Source organism: Paroedura picta, chromosome 3 (assembly GCF_049243985.1).
Source record: "Paroedura picta isolate Pp20150507F chromosome 3, Ppicta_v3.0, whole genome shotgun sequence".
NCBI lineage: Eukaryota > Metazoa > Chordata > Lepidosauria > Squamata > Gekkonidae > Paroedura > Paroedura picta.
The window spans coordinates 135014483-135034182 of NC_135371.1; the positions used below are offsets into that span (position 1 = coordinate 135014483).

A 19700-nucleotide genomic window follows, 5' to 3' on the forward strand; every position below is an offset into this window, starting at 1 on the left:
CAAATAATAAACTACAAATAATAAAAAGGATCAATAGGCAATACTGACTTTGAAAGACTAATGGCCTGAGTCGCTATAAGGCAGCATCATGTTTTCATGTGCAAGAAAATCGCCAAACTGGTAACTTTTATCTTCCTTGAGTCCCCCACGCCCCAATTAAGTGTCTTTCATCCATAACTTTGTTGTTGTTGTTGTTATGTGCGAAGTCGTGTCCGACCCATCGCGACCCCATGGACAATGATCCTCCAGGCCTTCCTGTCCTCTACCATTCCCCGGAGTCCATTTAAGTTTGCACCTACTGCTTCAGTGACTCCATCCAGCCACCTCATTCTCTGTCGTCCCGTTCCATAACTAGGAGGTAACATCTAGGAAAGGCCCTAGCCTGTATGTCCCATTAAGCCTGCAGGGCAATTTATAACCATTGTGTGAAACTGGATGCTGAACTAAATGGACCTCAGGTTTGACTCAGCAGAGTACTAATTCTGTAGTTATAGGAGGAATAGTTATGGGAAGGAGAAAAATGGAAGAGATCACTACTATAACAATGTATATAATATAGTAAAGCAACAACAAATCAGATTGTTCTTTCAGAAATTCAAGTACAAGTTTAGTTCCTTATTTTAAAAAGCCATTTCAACCAAGGGTTTGGTTCTTCATCCATTTTAGGTCTGGGATGGCCCCCATTTTCTGTCTGAAACTTACAGCTGTTTTCTATTATGCATCTGAAAGTGGCACATCCTTTTATGAACTGTATTCTGTTAGAACGGGACTCTTTGAAGTAACTTGAGCTGAATTATCCATATTGCAGGATTCAAATGATGCCTCCAATTTCTAAAGGCATAAAATAATCAGAACTGTTGTAAAGAGGTTAAAAGTCACATTTCATATCCAGCACCACTTCTAATTTGAAATAGTTGAATAAAATTAGAAGCATCAGGGTATAGAGAAGGGGGATGGGAATACAACCTGGAGCTCATTACAGTTCTACAAAGAGAGATGAATTCATCAAGGAAGAGGTGAATACATCCTTTGCAATTCACATCTCTTCCACTGATTCCTCAAAAGCACCTCTGAGATGTTAAGCTTGTTTATGAACCACCCTAAATTCCTCCACATATGCTCCCCAGTAAAATATGTTTTCAAATGTGATCAATTTGAATCAAATGAAATCTAGAAAAAGCTTTGGAGGTTTATGAGAAAAGGCTTGCAGATTTTTGAGATGACTAACAATATCTTGTTCATATGATCATTTTGCTGATGATCTGAGATCATCATCATTCCCAAAACTAGGAAGCGAAAATACAACCTTTGAAAGTCCCCAGAATGCAAATAATGATCTCCAACATAAGAGTAAGGGGGATGGGGAAAGTGCACCAGAATCCTATGCACGCTGAAGCCCTACAGAGACTAATTCCTTCAGTAAATACACATAGGTTGCAGGCTTAGCACCACTGGCTTGGTAGTGATGTTTTAGAGAAACTTTCAGTCTATCAGTTGAATACATTTACCCTGCTTTTCCTCCAAAGAGCTCTGTAGTACACTCTGCAGGGAAAAAAATCCTTTTTTTTAAAGAAAAAAACTTGTATTGTCCTTTAAGAGGTTAATGAGAACAAAGAGAACAAACAACCTGAATAGACTATATTCTCCATCTCTAGTGCTCCCACTTAACCGTGTCAAATTGATAGTAGCCTTTCTAAATTTACAATAATGTCATTAGAAACTAATTTCATAAAACGTCTGAATGAGCCAACATATGCCTTCCTGAAGTATTATTAGGGCCCTGAACAGCTTCTCTGCCATCACAGACAGGCCTGATTTTCTGAACTTTGAGTATCCAACAAATCCAGCAACTGAGACAGAACCTCAGGTGAGCCTTAACTAGAGGTTTGCAGTTAGATCTTTCATTCCTTCGGATTTGCCATTACACTGTCATCTGGCTGGCTGTCAGCCACAGGTTAAACTCCATGAAGTGCCAGATACCTCTCAGTATGTTTCATGGCCAGGAATAACAGATTCTTGAACCAAAGGGGGGCGAGCTGTGAGCTAGGCAGGCCTTGCTTCTGAAGCTGGGCTTGAGATCTTTCAAGAAGCATTTGGCAGTCTATGGTCAGAAACAGGGCTACATGTGCCCTTGGCCTGATCCAGCAGAGCTCTTCTTATCCTGGAGATTGGTGGAAGCTGGAAGGGCCCCTATCCGCAAATCCTCCTGAAAGGGGTGGGGGTGGGGTTTGAGGTCATGGCTCCTCACAAACTTTCTATCGACTTTCCTTCTCACAAACTCCTCCCAAGCCAGTTTGGGGTGTGTTTTGTTCAGCTCAGCACGTGGAAATCGAAGGGGCAGCAGCACATGGCCAGGGGGAACCCTGAGCGGGGAAGGGGGACTCTGGGCAAAGGGGGCGGGAGAATCCTGAGGGAAACGGAGCAGGGTTCCTGCTGGGCGAGTTATCCTTGGGAGACGGGGCAGTCGAAACCTCCCCCCCCGCTCTTGTTGCAGAGGCCTCCCCCGTTGCCACAGAGGTGAGTGGGGGTCAGGACCCGAAAAGGGGGGGACACCCTCCAGCCCCGCCTGGACCTCTATCACCCCACTAGCTTAGACGGGAGGCAGGCGCTTCGGACACCCTCTGGGCGACTCTTCAGACGGGACTGGAGGGGAAGGGGCGAGAAGAAAGGAAGGCCGACCAACGCAGCGACGTCTCTCGGCTCGGCAATGAAAGTCAAGTCTCTCCCCCTCCTCCTTTTACACTCTCCCGCTTCCCCTCCCCTTCCTCCTCCTCGTCGGCGGGGCGGGCGGGGGCTAGCCGGCTGCTGCCGCCCCACGCGGCGCCCGGGCTGGCGGCGCCCCCGGCGGGCTCCCCGTGCACCTCTTGTCATGTTTGTGGTTTGGGACGAGAAGGCGAGTCCGAGCGCCAAGAAAAGCCGAGCACCCTCGAGACCCGCCGCAGAGCCCGGACCGCTCGGCCACCAGGCACCGGCTCCCGCTCGCGACGCCCCTCGCCCGCTCGCTCGCGGCTCGCCGGGGCCAGAGTTGCCGAGACCCTTAGCTAGGCGAGGCACGGAGCAGCCACAGGCCGGAGCCCCCAGCCCAGAGCCGGCGCAGCGCCGCTCGCCGCCAGGGGCAGAGCGCGCCACCGGCGGACGAAGCCCAAGCCGCCCCGGCCCGCGCGCCCGCCGGCCGGCCCGGCTCACAGGCTTCGTCTCCCTCCTTCCCAGCAGGTGGCTCCGCGGCGCGATGGGCAGAGGGACCGTGCAGATGCTGCTGCTCTTGGGGCTGCTGCACTGGGGGCCCGGCGGCGAGGGCAGGAAGAGCTGGAGGCGGCGCGGCCAGCAGCAGCAGCAGCACCAACCGGCGGCGGCGGCGGCAGCCCGCGAGCGGAGCGAGGCGGCCGGCCAACCGGTGGAAAGCTTCCCATTGGACTTTACCGCCGTCGAGGGCAACATGGACAGTTTCATGGCTCAGATCAAAAGCCTGGCGCAGTCGCTGTACCCATGCTCGGCGCAAAACCTGCACCAGGAGCTCAGGCTCCACTTGCTGCTCAACGGTTCGGTCACTTGCAACGACGGCAGCCCCGCCGGGTGAGTGCGGAGTCCGACTCCTTCCCGCCCCCACCTCCTTTTCCTCTGGCACCCACCCCTGGCTCGTCCCTGGCTCAGCAGGTCTCAGGCACCAGCCTACCTGCCTGCCTCCTATGCCTCTCGGGGAGCAGAATGCCCCTGCCGCTGCACTTCCCTATGCGCCTCTCCTTACCTGCGATCAAACTGTGGTTCTCTGTCACCCTCAGTTTATCAGCACCCCGCAAACCCAAAGCATTGAAAGCAGTCATTGGAGATGGAGGGAGAGGAAGTGATTCAGCTTTTGAGGGAAAGGGTGGGATGAATACTCAGCAGGGATGTAACTCTTTCCCGATTAATGTTATTGTTTCTCTTTCCTTTGCATTAAAGGTAAAGGTAAAGGTATCCCCTGTGCAAGCACCGAGTCATGTCTGACCCTTGGGGTGACGCTCTCTAGCGTTTTCATGGCAGACTCAATACGGGGTGGTTTGCCAGTGCCTTCCCCATCCTTTGCATTAGGATTGCTTTTATTTCCTAATTGCATAGGTTAGCCTGCATCTGGAAAAGTACACAGATGTTCAATAACACCTTAAAGAGTAGAGTGTCTGTAAGCCAGAGCTCACTTCTTCAGATGCATTGATGTGTCTCACAAAATTCTTGCAGAGACTTATTGATAGCTGTCCCTTATTTAGAGGAATGCCTCTCCCAGTCCATAGGACATAGTGGAACTCTTATTTCCCAAAAAGAATGGCTCTTGGGATTGTATAAATTGGTTATTCAATGGTACAGTGCAGCATTGTACACTGGGATTTCAGTTATCCCCAGTTTCACTATAATGGTCTTATTTTACAAATCAGAACTCTGTGTTGATTCTCTGCATCTGGAGTGAACATGGATAACAAGTCTTACTGAAGCATGTTTTTGCTGAAGAGAGATGCTCACCATGCTGTTTGCTCTTAAGGCAGTCTTCTGGCCCTTTTCTGTTCTTGTTGTAGGCATACTTGGAAGAACTTTGAAAAAGTGCTGAAAATTCTGTTCAGTGTTTAAGCTCTGCTTCCACCATGTGGCTATTACTAAGAACACAGCCAGTAACAGGTGGAATAACTCTTTCCTGCCTGGAAATACTTAGGAATGCTAGGAATTTGTTTAATGCATTTATTTTGGAGCAAGATGAAAGTCAGCCCAGGCTGGCTCAGGGTCCCTGAGAAGGCCCTTTGATCAGGCTCTGTAGCTCTTCTGACAGCCGCCCTGTTTCTTTCTCTTGTTCTTTAACCAAGATTTTATGTAACCCTCTTGATATTATAATGAGTTGGTGTATCAAAGAGTTTGTGGTTGAGTGAGCCAGTCACCCTAATTAAGTTCACGCTGCCTTCTATTTGTTTTCATTTTAGCTACTACCTCAAAGAATCGAAAGGCAGTAGAAGGTGGCTGCTATTCCTGGAAGGTGAGCTTGAGTTTTCTTTCATTTTATTTTCATTTATTTAAGAAAAGCTCACTGTCTAGGCTCTTGTAGAAGTTAGAGGATAGTGGAAGGGCTTTCTAGCTGATATCTTCAAAGGACTTTCAGCATGTGTGTATGTGCTAGAGGCCTTCTTTGTAAGCAGGGTCCCCATTCTTCCCCTCTTTTTACTATTTTATATGCCACTGCAGATTTACTGGCAGGCTAACTACTCACCAGGTTTAATCAAAGCTACCTTCTCAGCCTATTTCTTCCTGTGGTTTGCTTGTCCACACATTGACTTTCCCAGTTTTCATTATATATATAGTAAACAGATTCATTGTATATTCCCCCACCCCAGTTGTCTTCCTCCCTGAATAATGTGATATCAGTCAACTGGCTTTTACATCCTAGCTCCAGATAATGTTTTTTATGAATGTACTACGATTTCTTTTGATAAAGGAATAGGATTATAGCCCCCAAATTATTTTGAAAGTAACCATACAAAATCTGTAGCTACCTCAACATTACTGAAATAAACAAATGCTTTGCATGTTTTTGACCTTGCCAAGTATCTCAGATGCAGATTCCAGATATTTCTAAGAAATTCTGCTGTGTATAGAATCAGTCTTCTGTGGATCTACCAGTCTGCACACACAAATTCCAATCCTGCAAGAGCAATCCATGAGCAGAAGCAGGCGTCTTATGTGAATCTGCATTGCTGTGCTCATCCATGCCTAATTGAAATGGCTGGATGGGCCTTTTCACAAAAGGCCATAGGTGATGCACACAAGTAGAACGGAAGTGGGCCATTACTTGAAAGTAAGTCCCATTGATTCCAAGCCCTTGATTCCAGTAGAGGTTCAGAGTGCAAAGCAGGTCCTTTTCATTTTGTTTGCACAACAGTGACATAGCATGAGGCATGGAGTTCATCGTTGTGCTGGAGTATGTGTGTGTTAGGATCAGTTTTTTGGCTAAATAAAAAACATGAAGGCATCCAATTAGTTCATTGAAAAATTAAATGCTAGTGAACGCCCTTCCCCCAAGAATAAACTGTATTTTTAAGGGAGCTGTTCAAGGCAGATTATGCCTCCTCTGTGGACATTATAGTAGTCGGTCATTTTTGTACCATCATTGTTTACATCAAATGCAGCATTTTAATTTGCTGGATTGAGAAATAATACCTTACATTCACAGTCAAAAAGTTATGTCTTCTTAATGCTCTGTTACACAAGTGTTAGAACGCTTACTTGTTGGAATGTGTGTGCCATGATATGTGGAAACAATATACAAGTAGTGCTTATTTATGAGTACATTGCTTTTCAAGAACCCTCAAATGGCATTCTGCAAAGCAAAATGTTATTGGTGAAGTGTATCCTTGTTTTTATGCATCAGGAGGTTGGTACTGCTTCAACAGAGAGAACTGCAACACTCGCTACGAAACAATGAGAAAACTTATGAGCTCCAAGGAGTGGCCCATGACCAAAACTGGTAAACTCTTTAATCCAATCAGTTTGGGATTTACTTTTCTATATATACATTGCTATCTGATATTGTATCATCTCTCTAGAAAGCCCAGGGCTGACAAATGGTGACACCATGGGGTTTTCAAGGCAAGAGAAATTCAGAGGTGGTTCGCCATTGCCTACCTCTGCATCACAACCCTAGTAGCCCTTGGTGGTTTCCCATCCAAAGATGGACTAGGGCTGACCCTGCTTCGCTTCCATGATATGATGAGATTAGGCTGTCCTGGGTGTTCCTTTGCTTATTATTTATTAATTGGTTCAAGTATATAAATATTCTGCTTTCAGCATCCAAAGTAGCCCATAAAAAAGAATAAAAACATAGAAACTCAGCAATAAAGCAATAAGATTTTTTAAAAATTCATAATGAAGATACTGCACACAGAGAGAGGCCGATTTGCCTCAGAGAGCAAGGGCAGCAGGCTGCCTCTGGTTATCTCTGTGCACAGGAAGTACATATGGAAGGAAATATGGAGGCCTTTCACTTTTCTATTAGGGTCTGTTTTTACTCTGGTTTGCTACAATGATAAATACCCCTATATAACTATAAGCTTTTTATTTACCTCATTAATTTATAACAAAAATTGAGTTCAGTAGCACCTTTAAGACCAACAAGATTTATTCAAGGCATGAGCTTTCAAGTCTAAGGAAGGAAGAGTGCATGCACTCAAAAGCTGATGCCTTGAATAAATCTTATTGGTCTTAAAGGTTCTATTGGACTCAATTTTTGTTGTGCTACTTCAGACCAACACAGCTACCCACTTAAATCTAGTTAATTTAAAATTTACTCTCATGACCATATTAATAATGGCAAATAAATTTAAAGTACTGTTAGGATAAAAGAGATCACTACTTAATGCCATTCAGTACTTGTCTAAATGGGGAAAAAAGCTGGCATCAAATGTCTTCTTTTTCATTTTCCCCAGTTTTCTGTTTAAATTTTGTACTGTAGTACTTATTTTAAAGCAGATATTTCAAAGCAGATATATGAAAATCTTTCGTATATCTGCACACCTTTTTGCAGTTGTATGTGCTGTAAAGTAAAGTAGGTATCAAAAATAGCCCATCCCCTGTATGTTCACTGCGGGGATTGCAACAGGACAAAAAGAATGAGACGATCTTTAAGGTACCCAGGCAAATTCCGGCAGACACCAGCTCGGGGGATGTGGTAATGCAGTAAACTCAAAAGGTTTCTAGCATGCTGTTCAAGGAGGCTAGAGGGTTCCCTATCCATGCTTAGTACTATTACACCATGTAACCTTTATGCCAGTGTTTGGAACATTTTTCCTAGTAATATGGTGGTGCTTATCCTTAATCCACCAGTCTATAGAACTAAAATTATATATATATATAATTATATATAATTATATATATATTGCTTCCTGTTACACTTGATCTTCAGATGATCAAGATAAGTTTCTCAGAACTCTTTGCTAGATTGTGGGAGGGGAGTTACAGAATGCTGAGACAAGCCAAACATGCCCCCATTTCCATCTCCTGATGCTAAGGACTGAGTGACTGGAGAAAGCCAGAGCTCTGACTGAAAAAGGAGGGCTGACAATCATGCTCAGTTGCATCTCTCAGCTGCTCAGTTAGAAAATACTGGACATATATATGTCCTGTGTTTTCTCACTTGCTTTCCTGTACAGAAAGCACAAATACTGGACCGTCCAGGTAAAAACTGGACAGCCAGAAATTCTAACATTGCACCAGCATACTTACATTAAGTTTTAGTGAAAACCAGAAGTGACACGATAGACACTAGAGTTTTTGCAAAATGCTAGAGAGAGACTATCACAACACTTCTGGTTTTCACAGGAAGTGAAGTAACTATGGTGGCATGCCAGGCCTCACATCTCATTTTCTCCTCAGAGTTGCCAGCTATGGCCTAGCAACCCTAGTCAGAGATCTGACCTCTTGGCTGCAATTGAAACATGTTTTCCCTCCATTTTCACCAGACCCAATCCTGAAGCTTAGTGGCTGTTTTGGAAATGTAGGCCTGTGCATGAGGGAAATTCTGTCTTGTTTTGACCAATGACATGAAATTATATTTCAAACTATCACATATCAACTGGCTTATCTGTAGGGCTGCCAACCTCCAGGTGAGCCCTTCTGCTATTACAACCAATCTCCAGGTAATAGACATTTCTTAACCCTGGAGAAAATGCATTGTATCCTGCTGAGGACCCTCCCCAAGCTTCACCCCCAAAATTTTCAGGTGTTTCCCAATCTAGAGCTGGCAATTCTACTAATCTGCCTAGAGTAGGAATGAGCCTGCTATTTGCCGCAATGGATCGGTTTTCTTATCCCATTTTTGAAACTGCAATTTACATTATTGGACCTTTTTGCCCAAGGCTTTCTTTTTCCCATTCCTTTAATGCTACCATTTGGAAATAATTTAATGGATGATACTGTGCTGATTAAAATGCTCTGAACCACATGCATAAGATATGGGCTAAAGACTGAAAGTCCTGTTCTTAGAGATTTTTTAAGCATCTTTCACCTGTTATATTAATGTTGAATGTTTTCCATAGGTTGCTGAACACCATTTTAATGTTCAAAGGATTCCCCACCCCTCTCTTAATATTTTCTTATTTTCCGTCTACAGGAACTGGCATTCTGTCATCACAACCAGAGGAAAATCCACACTGGTGGAATGCAAATATGGTGTAAGCAAGGGAATAGTTGTTGGAGTTGGGAGGGGTGCAGCTGTGCAAAGTAAACATGATATAGGAGAAGGAACCAAATGGGAAACGGGGATTTGGCTCAAACATGAAATAAGCAGGACTAGGTCTTTCAACTTATAACAAGTAATAATTGTAAAACAAGTATGCATTGAAGTTGCAGATAAAGGTAATTAATTAAATGGAAAATATTCGTACTGTGGTTGCTCCACTTTTTCTTAGACAGCATTTTTGAGGTTTGGAAAGATGAGGATGAATGGTACCAGGTTCAGGAAAGGCAATAGCAACTAGTTCTGAGCCAATGCCTTATAGTGGTTAGAGAGAAAGGACATGGGAGAACTGAGTTCAAATCCCTGTTCTACCAGAGGACAGAATGCTGGGCTACATGGAGCTTCAAATGAAGTTAATGCAAAGTTAATGCAAAGTAAGTTTAACATGAATAAATTATATATAGATATAAATATTCCCAAACATTACACCATTCTTTGGAAATCACTGGCCACAGGATGTGTTAAAGATAACTACTGTAGTTGGGTTGAGAAAGTGGCTCGTCAAGGCTTAACTTTTGACTAAATGCAGGATAACTAGAAGTGACCAGCTGGTGCTGGGTTACTTCTGATGTTGCACTATATAATTTGCATTCGCTTTAAATTTTGAGGATAAGTAATCCATTGATACATCGTATTGAAGCTGCTCTACTTGGCTTATGATAATGGATGTCAGAAGAGGGCATAAGACATTGGTTATTACTCTTTAGATTTCAGAGAAGAATAGGAGGCTTTCTGGAAAATGTTCATGGAAAACCTTTTACGCTTAAGTGGCTGCTAAAGATGGAAAGAAAAGAGGTTATATCAGAAAACTAGAATGGTCCTTTCTGGTCATAATTGTTTTGAAAATTATAGGATAGATCACTGACAAGTTCAGATGCAGTGTTTTGGGAACAATCACTAGAGAAAAAAATGTTATCCAAGTTGCCTGTCTGACCCATTATGCACGGGGGTTTTAGCGCAAATTCGGGGTGGAATGGCGGCGACTAAAATCACCGATAACGCACGGAGCCGGCTGCAACCGTCCGCAGCTTCGGTGCATGCCGCCGAAAAAGCCGTGTCAGTGAAACGCGGAAGAAAGTGCAGCTTCCGGGTGACCGGGGCACAACCAGAAGCGGCACCCGGATCGCCATGTGCATAATCGGTTACTCTGGGTTTTGCCGCCGTCGCGCCCCACCCCGTGCATAACCGGTATGCGCCGCGTCTTCCCCCTCCACGTTTTCCATGTGACCCGAAATCGCCATTTCGGCGGCCGTGCATAATGGGCCTCTATGAGGAATCATTAAAAGAGATCATATCACTGGAGTTTAGAAATACTTCAAGCTCTACATTGCAGCTCCATTCACCAATGTTTGCCATGGTGGGTCAGGAAACTGTGGCCAACTGAAGCTCTCTGGCAGACCTTCCTGAGTGTTTCAGGCTGCAACTACAATAACAAGCACCAGTGGAACACCAGTATATGAGCAATATGAAACAACTCTTACAAAGGATAAATAACTTGATAAATGTACATTTGAATGTAAGCAAGATAGGGCAGTAAATCTAAATGAATGCTACTTGAGTGATTTTTTTCTGGGGAATATCCAGCTGATACCTCAGATCTGAGTGGGCATGAAATTGTTTTCTTCCCGTTTCCCTTAGGGTTTAATTTGCTTGACCCCAATCTTACCCCACTCTGCATGTCTCTTACAGTTTCATCCCATATTGCTCAAGCGATGTCTGGTGTGGAGCCTCTGCCAAGACTGAGAAAAGTGAGTGCTTCTGACAGGCCCCTGCCGCCTGACAGACATTAAGCATTAAAGGGATATGGCCTGGCTTCTCTACAGCAATGCAAATGAAGGAATAGCTCTTGCCAATGGTCAGGAAGGAATAATAAATATCCTCTAGGGAAAACATCCGCTTCCAAACCCCGCTTTGTCATGGTTCAGAGCACCATCACACAGGGATGTCACAGCAATAGCCAGAGGGAAATTGCTGCATCCTGAATATCTGACGCAGCCAGTTTCATTTAGAAAAACTTCCTCCAGTCCCTGCAGCTACCACCACAAATAGAGTTTAACTTTTACATTTGGTAAGGAAGACCTGAACAGTGCCAGGATCTGCAAACTGAATTAAGAATGATCCTGATGTTTGTGCTTGGGTTTGAGGAGAACAGTACACGACCTAGAATTATTACAAAAACTATACAGGGAGGCTCACTATGGCTCAGAAAAAGATGTTGGCTGACTTAAGGAGAGGTCTGTGCAATTCATGTTGAGTTGCCATTCCATCTTCTACTAGAGATAATATTTCAGGGATGGGAAGCATTAGATTTTACTATGTAAAATGTTCAAAAGCTTCCAAAATGAAACCTGCCTGTGTGATTTTGGAGCTAGGACCATGGATAAGAAAACATGTCAGATCTGAGATGTGCAGCCATATCCGCAGTATTTTCCAGGCTTGTATTTTTTCCTACCGATACATTTCCTTTTAGTAACTTTGTGAATAAAAGAGTGATATGTTTTTCCAATGAGTACCTCAGATCTTCAATTGAGAGGAAGGCAGCTGTTTTCATTGTGAACAGTTTTCTTTCTTTTTTACAGATGACTATGCCTTCATGGGATCTCTCATCATACAAGAAGTTGTAAAGGAGTTGATTGGAAAAGGCCTGGGAAATGCCAAGGTGCTGCTGCTAGCAGGAAGCAGGTATATGCTTGGGTATGAACACTATGTAGGAAGGAGAAATACATCAGATAAAGACATCACAAAGTACTGTCCAGATCAGGAACTTAGTCATCACAAAACACTTATTATTTATTACTATTAAATGAGGACTGCTTTCAGATGACAAGGACTCAGTGCTATGAATGCAGAGGAATGCATGTTGATCATTTCACACACGGGAGTTCTTTACACACTTCCGATCCTACAAGCAGTCTCTCTGATGGTTAGAAAATTGAATGATAGAATTGGCAGAGACATACAGCTCACGAGCTCCATCCAGACAATGGTAGGATCAATTAAATCATCCTAGTGTTTTTATTAATTGATTCCCTGATTTGTCAAATAACTTAACAAATCAGAATTCTAAAATCCTTCTTTGCAACCACATTTTTTTTAACAACCTGTGGCACTGCATGAATAGGCAATAGAAATAAATAAATAATAAAAGATTAGTGTAATTTACATAAGGCAGTGATAACATAGGCACTATACGAACACCTTGAATATTCAGTTTATTGGGTTTGGATAACTGATAGTGCCATCCTAAGAGGAATTACATCCTTTTAAAGTTTGTGGGGTTTGAAGGGTATAGCTGTTGCTTAGGATGGCACTGTGAGATTTGGATAATGGTGATCATATTGTACACAACAGTGAATACTTCTGCAGTTGAGTGACTAATCTCACTGAAGGATTACCCTTGGTGTTGCAGTGCTGGTGGAACGGGAGTGCTCCTGAATGTGGACCGTGTAGCAGAGCAGCTGGAAGAGATGGGGTATCCTGGGATTCAGGTCCGTGGCCTGGCAGACTCTGGCTGGTTCTTGGATAATAAACAGTATCGCAGAACAGACTGCATTGATAGCATAACCTGCGCCCCCACAGAAGCCATCAGGAGAGGACTTAGGTACTGAAAGTATTCTAAGGTCTCCTTTCCCAGAAAGTTGGGCACTGGTCTCGGACTTTCTTTTTCTTTGTTATTTTAGGATATCTATTGCATTTAGCAGATAAAGTTCTACTTGGAAAAGAACCAATATTCACAAAACGTTTAGGTTTTACTGAGAGCATACTAGACATCATATGTACTGAAGCGACATGCTAATATAGTGAGAATTTCCTTTTTGTTAATGTATTTAATTGCTCAACTTCGCAGCTTTACTGCCCTCTGCTGTCCAGAATTTTTGAAATTCATGTATTCGCAGCATCCCATAGATTGTCGTTAGATATTTACAATTGAACGGGTTTCTCCGATTAACTATTGTTATAATTTTATATTTCAGATATTGGAATGGAATTATTCCGGAACGTTGCAAAATGCAGTTTAAAGAGGGCGAAGAATGGAATTGTTTCTTTGGCTATAAAATTTATCCCACTCTCCGATGTAAGTGTGTAAAAGCAGTTTTTTAATTTAGTGATATGAAAGACACTCCATAAGGTTTTCCCTTATCATAATTAATAACAGCTGGAGATGACAATTAGTTAAATAATTTTAGTAGGTTAATCATGTGCCATTGGTGTAGTGGTTAGGAGCTTGGTATAATGGGTAGGCGCACCGACTTCTAATCTGGTGAGCTGGGTTTGATGTGCTCCCCCACATGCAACCAGCTGGGTGACCTTGGGCTTGCCACAGCACTGATAAAGCTGTTCTGACCGAGCAGTAATAAGTAATATCAGGGCTCTCTCAGCCTCACTTCCCTCACAGGGTGTCTGTTGTGGGGAGAGGAAAGGGAAGGCGACTGTAAGCCACTGAGATTCCTTCGGGTAGAGAAAAGCAGCATATAAGAACCAACTCTTCTTCTTCTTCTCCACTTAACCAATGGCTGGATAAGTAAACTTACAAATTATCAAAACATCAGTGTAAAAGATAATTTAGTAGAAGCTACATCATTTTTAGAAATAGATCTTTAATATTTTCATCTTAACTTTCTTTCAAAGTAGAGCATCAGCATTAAAACTTTCTCAGTAAATAAGAATTTTGTTAGCTTTTCAGCCTCACTGATAAAGTGTACCGTGCCAATTTATCACATAAAGATTCAGTTAATGAATTCTGCCAATTAAAACTTGCAGCCCTAATAATGATAAAATCTTCATCCTTTCATTCTGTAGCTCCTGTTTTTGTGGTGCAATGGCTCTTTGATGAAGCTCAGCTCACCGTAGACAATGTACATTTGACTGGCCAACCAGTGCAAGAGGGACAATGGCTTTATATCCAGAATCTGGGCCGTGAGCTGAGGAACACTCTCAAGGATGTGACGTTAGTCTTGCCTCTTATAATTTCCTTATACTTTAAATAGTTTTGTTTAATGATGTGGGATAGGAATCTGCTGTTCTTACAATTTGAGATCAAAAGACTAACAAGCCACATTGTTGAAACAATTTTAAATATTTACATACACTCAAGTATTTAGAAATCTCGTATCACAATTTAAGGAGAAAGATTACTGAGAATTAGGTGTGTGCAAAGAAAAATTTATATTTTTCTGTTCAGGTCCATTGGACAAGAAGAAAAAACAGTATTTCCAAAAATATGGCATTTAGATCTGTGATCTTTAAAAAATCCCAAATGTTTCAGTTCCAATGGACCTGAGAAGAAAAATGCTGATTAAAAAAACAAAAAGGCCAGCTTGACTCTGGGGCTGGCTTGGCTTCTCCTGCAGTGAAGCTGGCCCCAGGATCAGCATGTGGTACAGAGGTCTCCCCCTGCTGCATGCAGACCTGGCTGGTAGCTCTTAGATCCTGCTGACCTGACTGATTCTGAGCTGACTTCTCTTGCAGCTTGATATATACTGAGCTACAAATGGAACTAGCCCCAGCTAAGGTGGCACCGAGTTCTCAGCTCCCACTGCCCCAGCTGATCTTCGCTATGGCTGAATAAACATCATTAAAAGTAAAACAAAAAAGGCTTTTATTCATGATCAGCTATATCGATAGCTGATCAGGTTTTCTGATCTGTATTTGGTGTATTTTTTTGGTTTGGTCTATGCTGAATGCACACCCCTTCTGGGATTTCAGCAGTTAACCTTGAGCTAGTGCTTTTTATTTCCTATAGAAGATTCCTGCCTGCTATTTATACCAGTTCTAGCCTTCTCCATGGGGTTGCTCACAAAGCAGTAAGAAGCCTCCTGAAATAATGTCATTAATCCTCTAGCAACTCAAGTCATTTATATCATAGTCAATTCAGCACAGCACCTCAAAGAAGCTCAGATATGAGCTCCAAGTGTAGGCCAGCTGCCACCCTACCAATTCAGACTTGTACATACCCATAAAAGCAGTAAGCTAGCCAAGCCATATTGCAGGGAACAGTCAGAAAGGTAATGCAGAAATATTTGTGTTTTTGTCACCTGCTTCATGTCTCCCCCCTCCTTTTTTTTCTTTTTCAGTGCCAGCTTTGCTCCAGCTTGTTTGTCTCATGAAATTATCACGCGCACGTAAGTGTCTAGAATGGGGAGAAGCAGTCTGGGACTTGCTTTGTGCATTCTCAGAATGAAGCTTAATAACAGCATGATAGAAAGCCAACCCCTCCGTCTCCCACTTAACAAAGGTTCCCTGGAACATTTGCTTGGGTCCTATAGTGCCATTCTGACAGAACAGCAGCAACTTCTTTGTAACATCCATGGGGTCTCAGAAAGAGACCAGGCTACTGGCTAAATGAACAACAATCGCAGGTCACCAAACGTAGCTGTGTGCCAGCGCTTTCATGTGCACAATGCCGGGTGGCCATTGTGCAGCACTTCCAGGTTGGCAATCACAGCTTGAGGTTTACCATGATCTGGTAACCCCACAGCAAGCATCACTTGCAGGCTGACAACTCGGTTTGTCAGGCTATGAAAGGCATGAGGTCCGGGTCTTGCTTGTCGCTAGGCCACCCCCTCCAACACCCAGTTGAGAATGCAAGATAGGAGGCGATCCATTGCAGAGTAGGTGGCAATGTCCGTGGAGTGCAGCAGCGGCTGCAGGAGCAAGTCAAGCAGCAGGACTTATGTGGCAGGAAAAGGGTCTACATCATCTTTAGGTAGCGGCAGGCGGATGAGAGTGTTGATGCTCAAGACTGAAGTTGTAGCCGTGGAGCAAAATGGACCAGTGCAGCATCTGTGCAGAGACGATCTGTAGCGTTTGTTGGTCTGTAGTGAAGAGGCCAAGAAGAGGTTTGTGGTCTGTGATGACCATAAACTGGTGGCCATAGAGGTAGTTGTGGAATGTTTTTATTCCAGCCACTATAGAGTGTACCTCCTTATATATTTGCATATAGTTGCGCTTGGCAGAAGACAAGGTCCGTGAATAGAAGGACACTGGTGCCTCTTGCCTATCCAGTCAGTGATGGCTCAGTATGGTGCCAATTCCATGTTGGGAGGCGTCGCTAATAAGTACAATGGGCTTGAGTCTCATCAAAGTGCACCAGCATACTATCCGATGTGATGAGACATTTGACAGCCTTGAAAGCAGATTGCTGAGTGGGTCCCAAGACCCAGGGCATCTTCTTGTCTAGGATCCAATGCAGAGGGTCTGCAATGATGGCTTTCATCTAGGGAAGTGCCAGGAGGCATCGGGTTTCGCAGAGCATTGAGGAATCCATTTGGATCCATAAGTCTCCTTGAATGAGCCAGAATCTCGGCACCCAATTTGGGTGGGAGTGGCATTTGCAGCCGGGCCTTCAGGGCATAGTGGTCTGACAATGGATTGGTGCTCACTGTTGTCAGCTCTACTTCCAGCCCTGTGCCGAAGATAAGGTCCAGGATATGGCCCGCCTGATGAGTGGGGCCAGTGACAAAATGTGAGAACCCTAGTGTTGCCATGGCCAATACCAGGTCTAGCCCATTTCCAGAGGTCAGCAGTTTAGCATGGACACTGAGTTCTCCCAGGATCAGTAGTCTGGAGAACTGCAATGTCCCGGTTCTCACTGCCTCCAGCAGGGCTGGCAGGGCATCTGGTGGTGCATTGGGTGCACAGTACACCGCCCAAGTGGCCAAGTTCTCAGCTGCATCCCACCTGAGGCCAACATATTCTATGCCTGGGATTGACCGCACAGGGAGGGCTATGAAGGAGTAATCCTCCCGAATTAGAATTGCCACCCCTCCCCCTGCAGACTGCAGCTGATGGCGGATGGAGAACCTGGCAGGGGCCAGTTCTTTTACGGTAACAGTTTCATCCTCCCTGACAGAGGTTTCCATCACACATATCAGGTCTCCTTTGTGTTGTGTGATGTAGCTTTGCAGCGTGATAGTTCTATTTATTGATTGACCTGGCATTGTAAAGCATCAGTGTCAGAGGCGGTTTCCTAGCCTCCACCTCTGTGTGCCGAGGGATGGGAGGGAGATTAGAAGGGGTCCGAGTGTGTCTGTATCTCAGGCTTCTTCTCAGATACCATCTCCCACCGCCATATCTGCTTCTACCTGATATTACTGGGATCCTTGACCCCTTAGAGCCCTCCCTTTTTGTTTTTACCTTTCTGTTTTGTTATGAGTGGTGTTCATAGCCTTATTGCTCTGTTCGGCCTTATTCCTTGGGTAGTCTGTTCAGCTGTTGTTTCTCTCTTCTTATTCCTTCCCTGTTTTCAGTGTTGGGTGTTCAGTTGGCAGTGGTGGACTGGTTTGTGGTGCCTTGTTATGTTATGTTTGTTATGTTTGATTCATGCCTTCCCAGATCAGAGGCCTTTGATCCTGTTCCATGGAGGAAATGGAGGGAGGAAGGGGAATCGGCAAGCACATCAGCAAGCTTGGCATGAATAAACCTCTGTCACAATACTGGAATTTAGCCGTTGTAATGTTGCCACATATGCATGCAAATCAAGTCCACAGCTTTTCTGGGGCCTAGGAGACTGAGCCTAAGCACAGTCTACTCAGAAGTTCACTTTTATTCAATGGTGCTTACTCTCAGGAAAATGTTCCATTGCAGCCTGTGCTGAGAAGCTGTTCTGCCAATCACTGTGTTGCTATGAATTGTCATATGCCACATGATGTGAAAATGAGTAATGAGTATTGTGATACTCTGTATTCTGATGTAATTTGTATGGTTTTCTTTTGCAGTCACTGGACAGATATCCAGGTGAAAGGGACCTCTTTACCCCGTGCTTTGCACTGCTGGGACCGCAGCCTACATGACAGCAACAAGAACGGGAAAGCCCCACTGAAAGGCTGCCCTATCCACTTGATTGACAGCTGTCCGTGGCCACATTGCAACCCCTCATGCCCTACCATTCAGGACCAATATACAGGGCAAGAGATGAATGTGATCCAGTTTCTCATGCACATGGGTTTTGATGTGCAGAAAATGGCACAGCAGCAGGGCCTGGAACCAAGTAAACTTCTGGGGATGCTGAGCAGTGGTAGCTAGGAGAGTTTTCCATTAAGGAGGACCGAGTAACTGCCTGAAGGAAAGAAGCCTTTTCGTTCCTCTCTTAAATGTTCTGCCTGCCTTGCCTATTTTCACTACACAAGCAGCTACAGAGACACACAAGTAAATTCACGCATGCACCCTCTGGTACAGATTGTATATCAAGACAGAAGGGACAGATTCTCACACTATTTGATTGGAACAATGCTTCTACTTCAGGGGACATTCTGTCCAAAATAATTCCCTAATGGATGCAACAGCTGCTTAGAAAATTCACAATGAAGAACCGTCTCCAGAACTAAAAGGATGATACTTTTTTTAAAACCCTTTTCAAGATCCTTTCACACTATAAATGGACCATGTGTGGTGGTGGGGGGGAAGCACTGGATTATTTATCCAATTAGAAATGATGATTACATGACTTCCTGGAGGTCAGCATCTCATGATGTAACATAATGTACAAACCAAGCACACAGGCTAGAAATGGACTTTTCTTGTACTCTATTTACTTTTGTATTATTTTATAAAATGATTTTTATTACTTAATTTTTGAAGAAATAAGCAAGAAATATAAGATTAATTATATTGTTTTGTAACATTTTAAAAAATAATGACAAACCACCTTGTGCTACTTTGGCAATGTGAAAATATTTATTTTAATATGTAAATGCTATTTATAAGGGCTGACCCTAAGACATGCTCATATGATATTGTAAAGTTGTAAATACTTCTCCTTTGGAAAGGTTTTCCTTCTGATCATATATGTTTGGGAGACAGCAAGGGTCAGCAGTGGCATTGTTATTATAATTATTATTAGATTCCCATGATCCCATTTTATTATGTTTGTTGTTTGTTGTTACTTAAGAATGGAAAAAGACACCAGTCACAGCCTCTGGGGAAAACTTATTCAAAAGGGCTTTTCCTTATATAGGTAAATTGCTGTCCTACCCATTATCAGACATGAAACAGAAAGTTGATAGGTAGTGGAGAAGGCATGGAAATATACAGAATGATGACTACTTAGATCAAAACAAATTGCTATTTTATGTTTATCAAGAATAAGATCTTGGATACACGGGCCATATCATTTCTGCACTTAGCAAACTGGAGCTACTCCTATATAGAGGTTTTTCTCTGCTTGGCTTTCAAACTGGAGGGTTTTGGTTTTTTAAGCATCCACACAACATTGTGCTCTAATTTTCTTTCCGTGGTTTCCACAACCTTAATATGCTGTTTCCCAAATTTGCCTCACTCCCTTCTTTTTGCTTAGGATACAGTCCAAGTACACAAACATATTGTGGAAAGAAAGGAGTACATTTACCTGCCGCAAAGGCTCTGCTCACATTAGCATCATTTTCTTAGGATCAGCTCTATACAAGTGCACTTTCCCAACATTTTTTCTTGCCATACCACCACATGTGGTCTATGAAAA

The 19700-nt window shown here is 43.5% G+C and overlaps 1 protein-coding gene across 2 annotated transcripts; it reads left to right on the top strand.

The window, feature by feature from the left end:
• The first annotated feature begins 2419 nt into the window (after positions 1-2419).
• On the top strand, positions 2420-19100 carry NOTUM (notum, palmitoleoyl-protein carboxylesterase). 2 transcript variants are annotated; one of them, XM_077328034.1, is made up of 12 exons: positions 2420-2517; positions 3214-3573; positions 4941-4993; positions 6383-6478; positions 9119-9179; positions 10934-10992; positions 11824-11926; positions 12654-12845; positions 13219-13319; positions 14045-14192; positions 15319-15366; positions 17962-19100. In XM_077328034.1, the coding sequence occupies exons 2-12, from the start codon at positions 3230-3232 to the stop codon at positions 18266-18268; spliced, it is 1512 nt and encodes a 503-aa protein (XP_077184149.1). In that variant the 5' UTR covers positions 2420-2517; positions 3214-3229; the 3' UTR covers positions 18269-19100. The 2 variants fall into 2 exon arrangements, with proteins under 2 accessions (XP_077184149.1, XP_077184148.1); XM_077328033.1 differs by lacking the exon at positions 2420-2517 and having other exon boundaries at positions 2780-3573.
• The last annotated feature ends 600 nt before the right edge of the window (positions 19101-19700 follow it).

Bases quoted from the DNA above. Each gene is read 5' to 3' on its own strand.
- NOTUM (XM_077328033.1), top strand. From the start codon at position 2,870: ATGTTTGTGGTTTGGGACGAGAAGGCGAGTCCGAGCGCCAAGAAAAGC. The intron at 9,180-10,933 runs GTAAGCAAGGGA...TGTCTCTTACAG, and splicing joins TGGTGGAATGCAAATATGGT to TTTCATCCCATATTGCTCAA. The intron at 14,193-15,318 runs GTTAGTCTTGCC...TTTCTTTTTCAG, and splicing joins AACACTCTCAAGGATGTGAC to TGCCAGCTTTGCTCCAGCTT.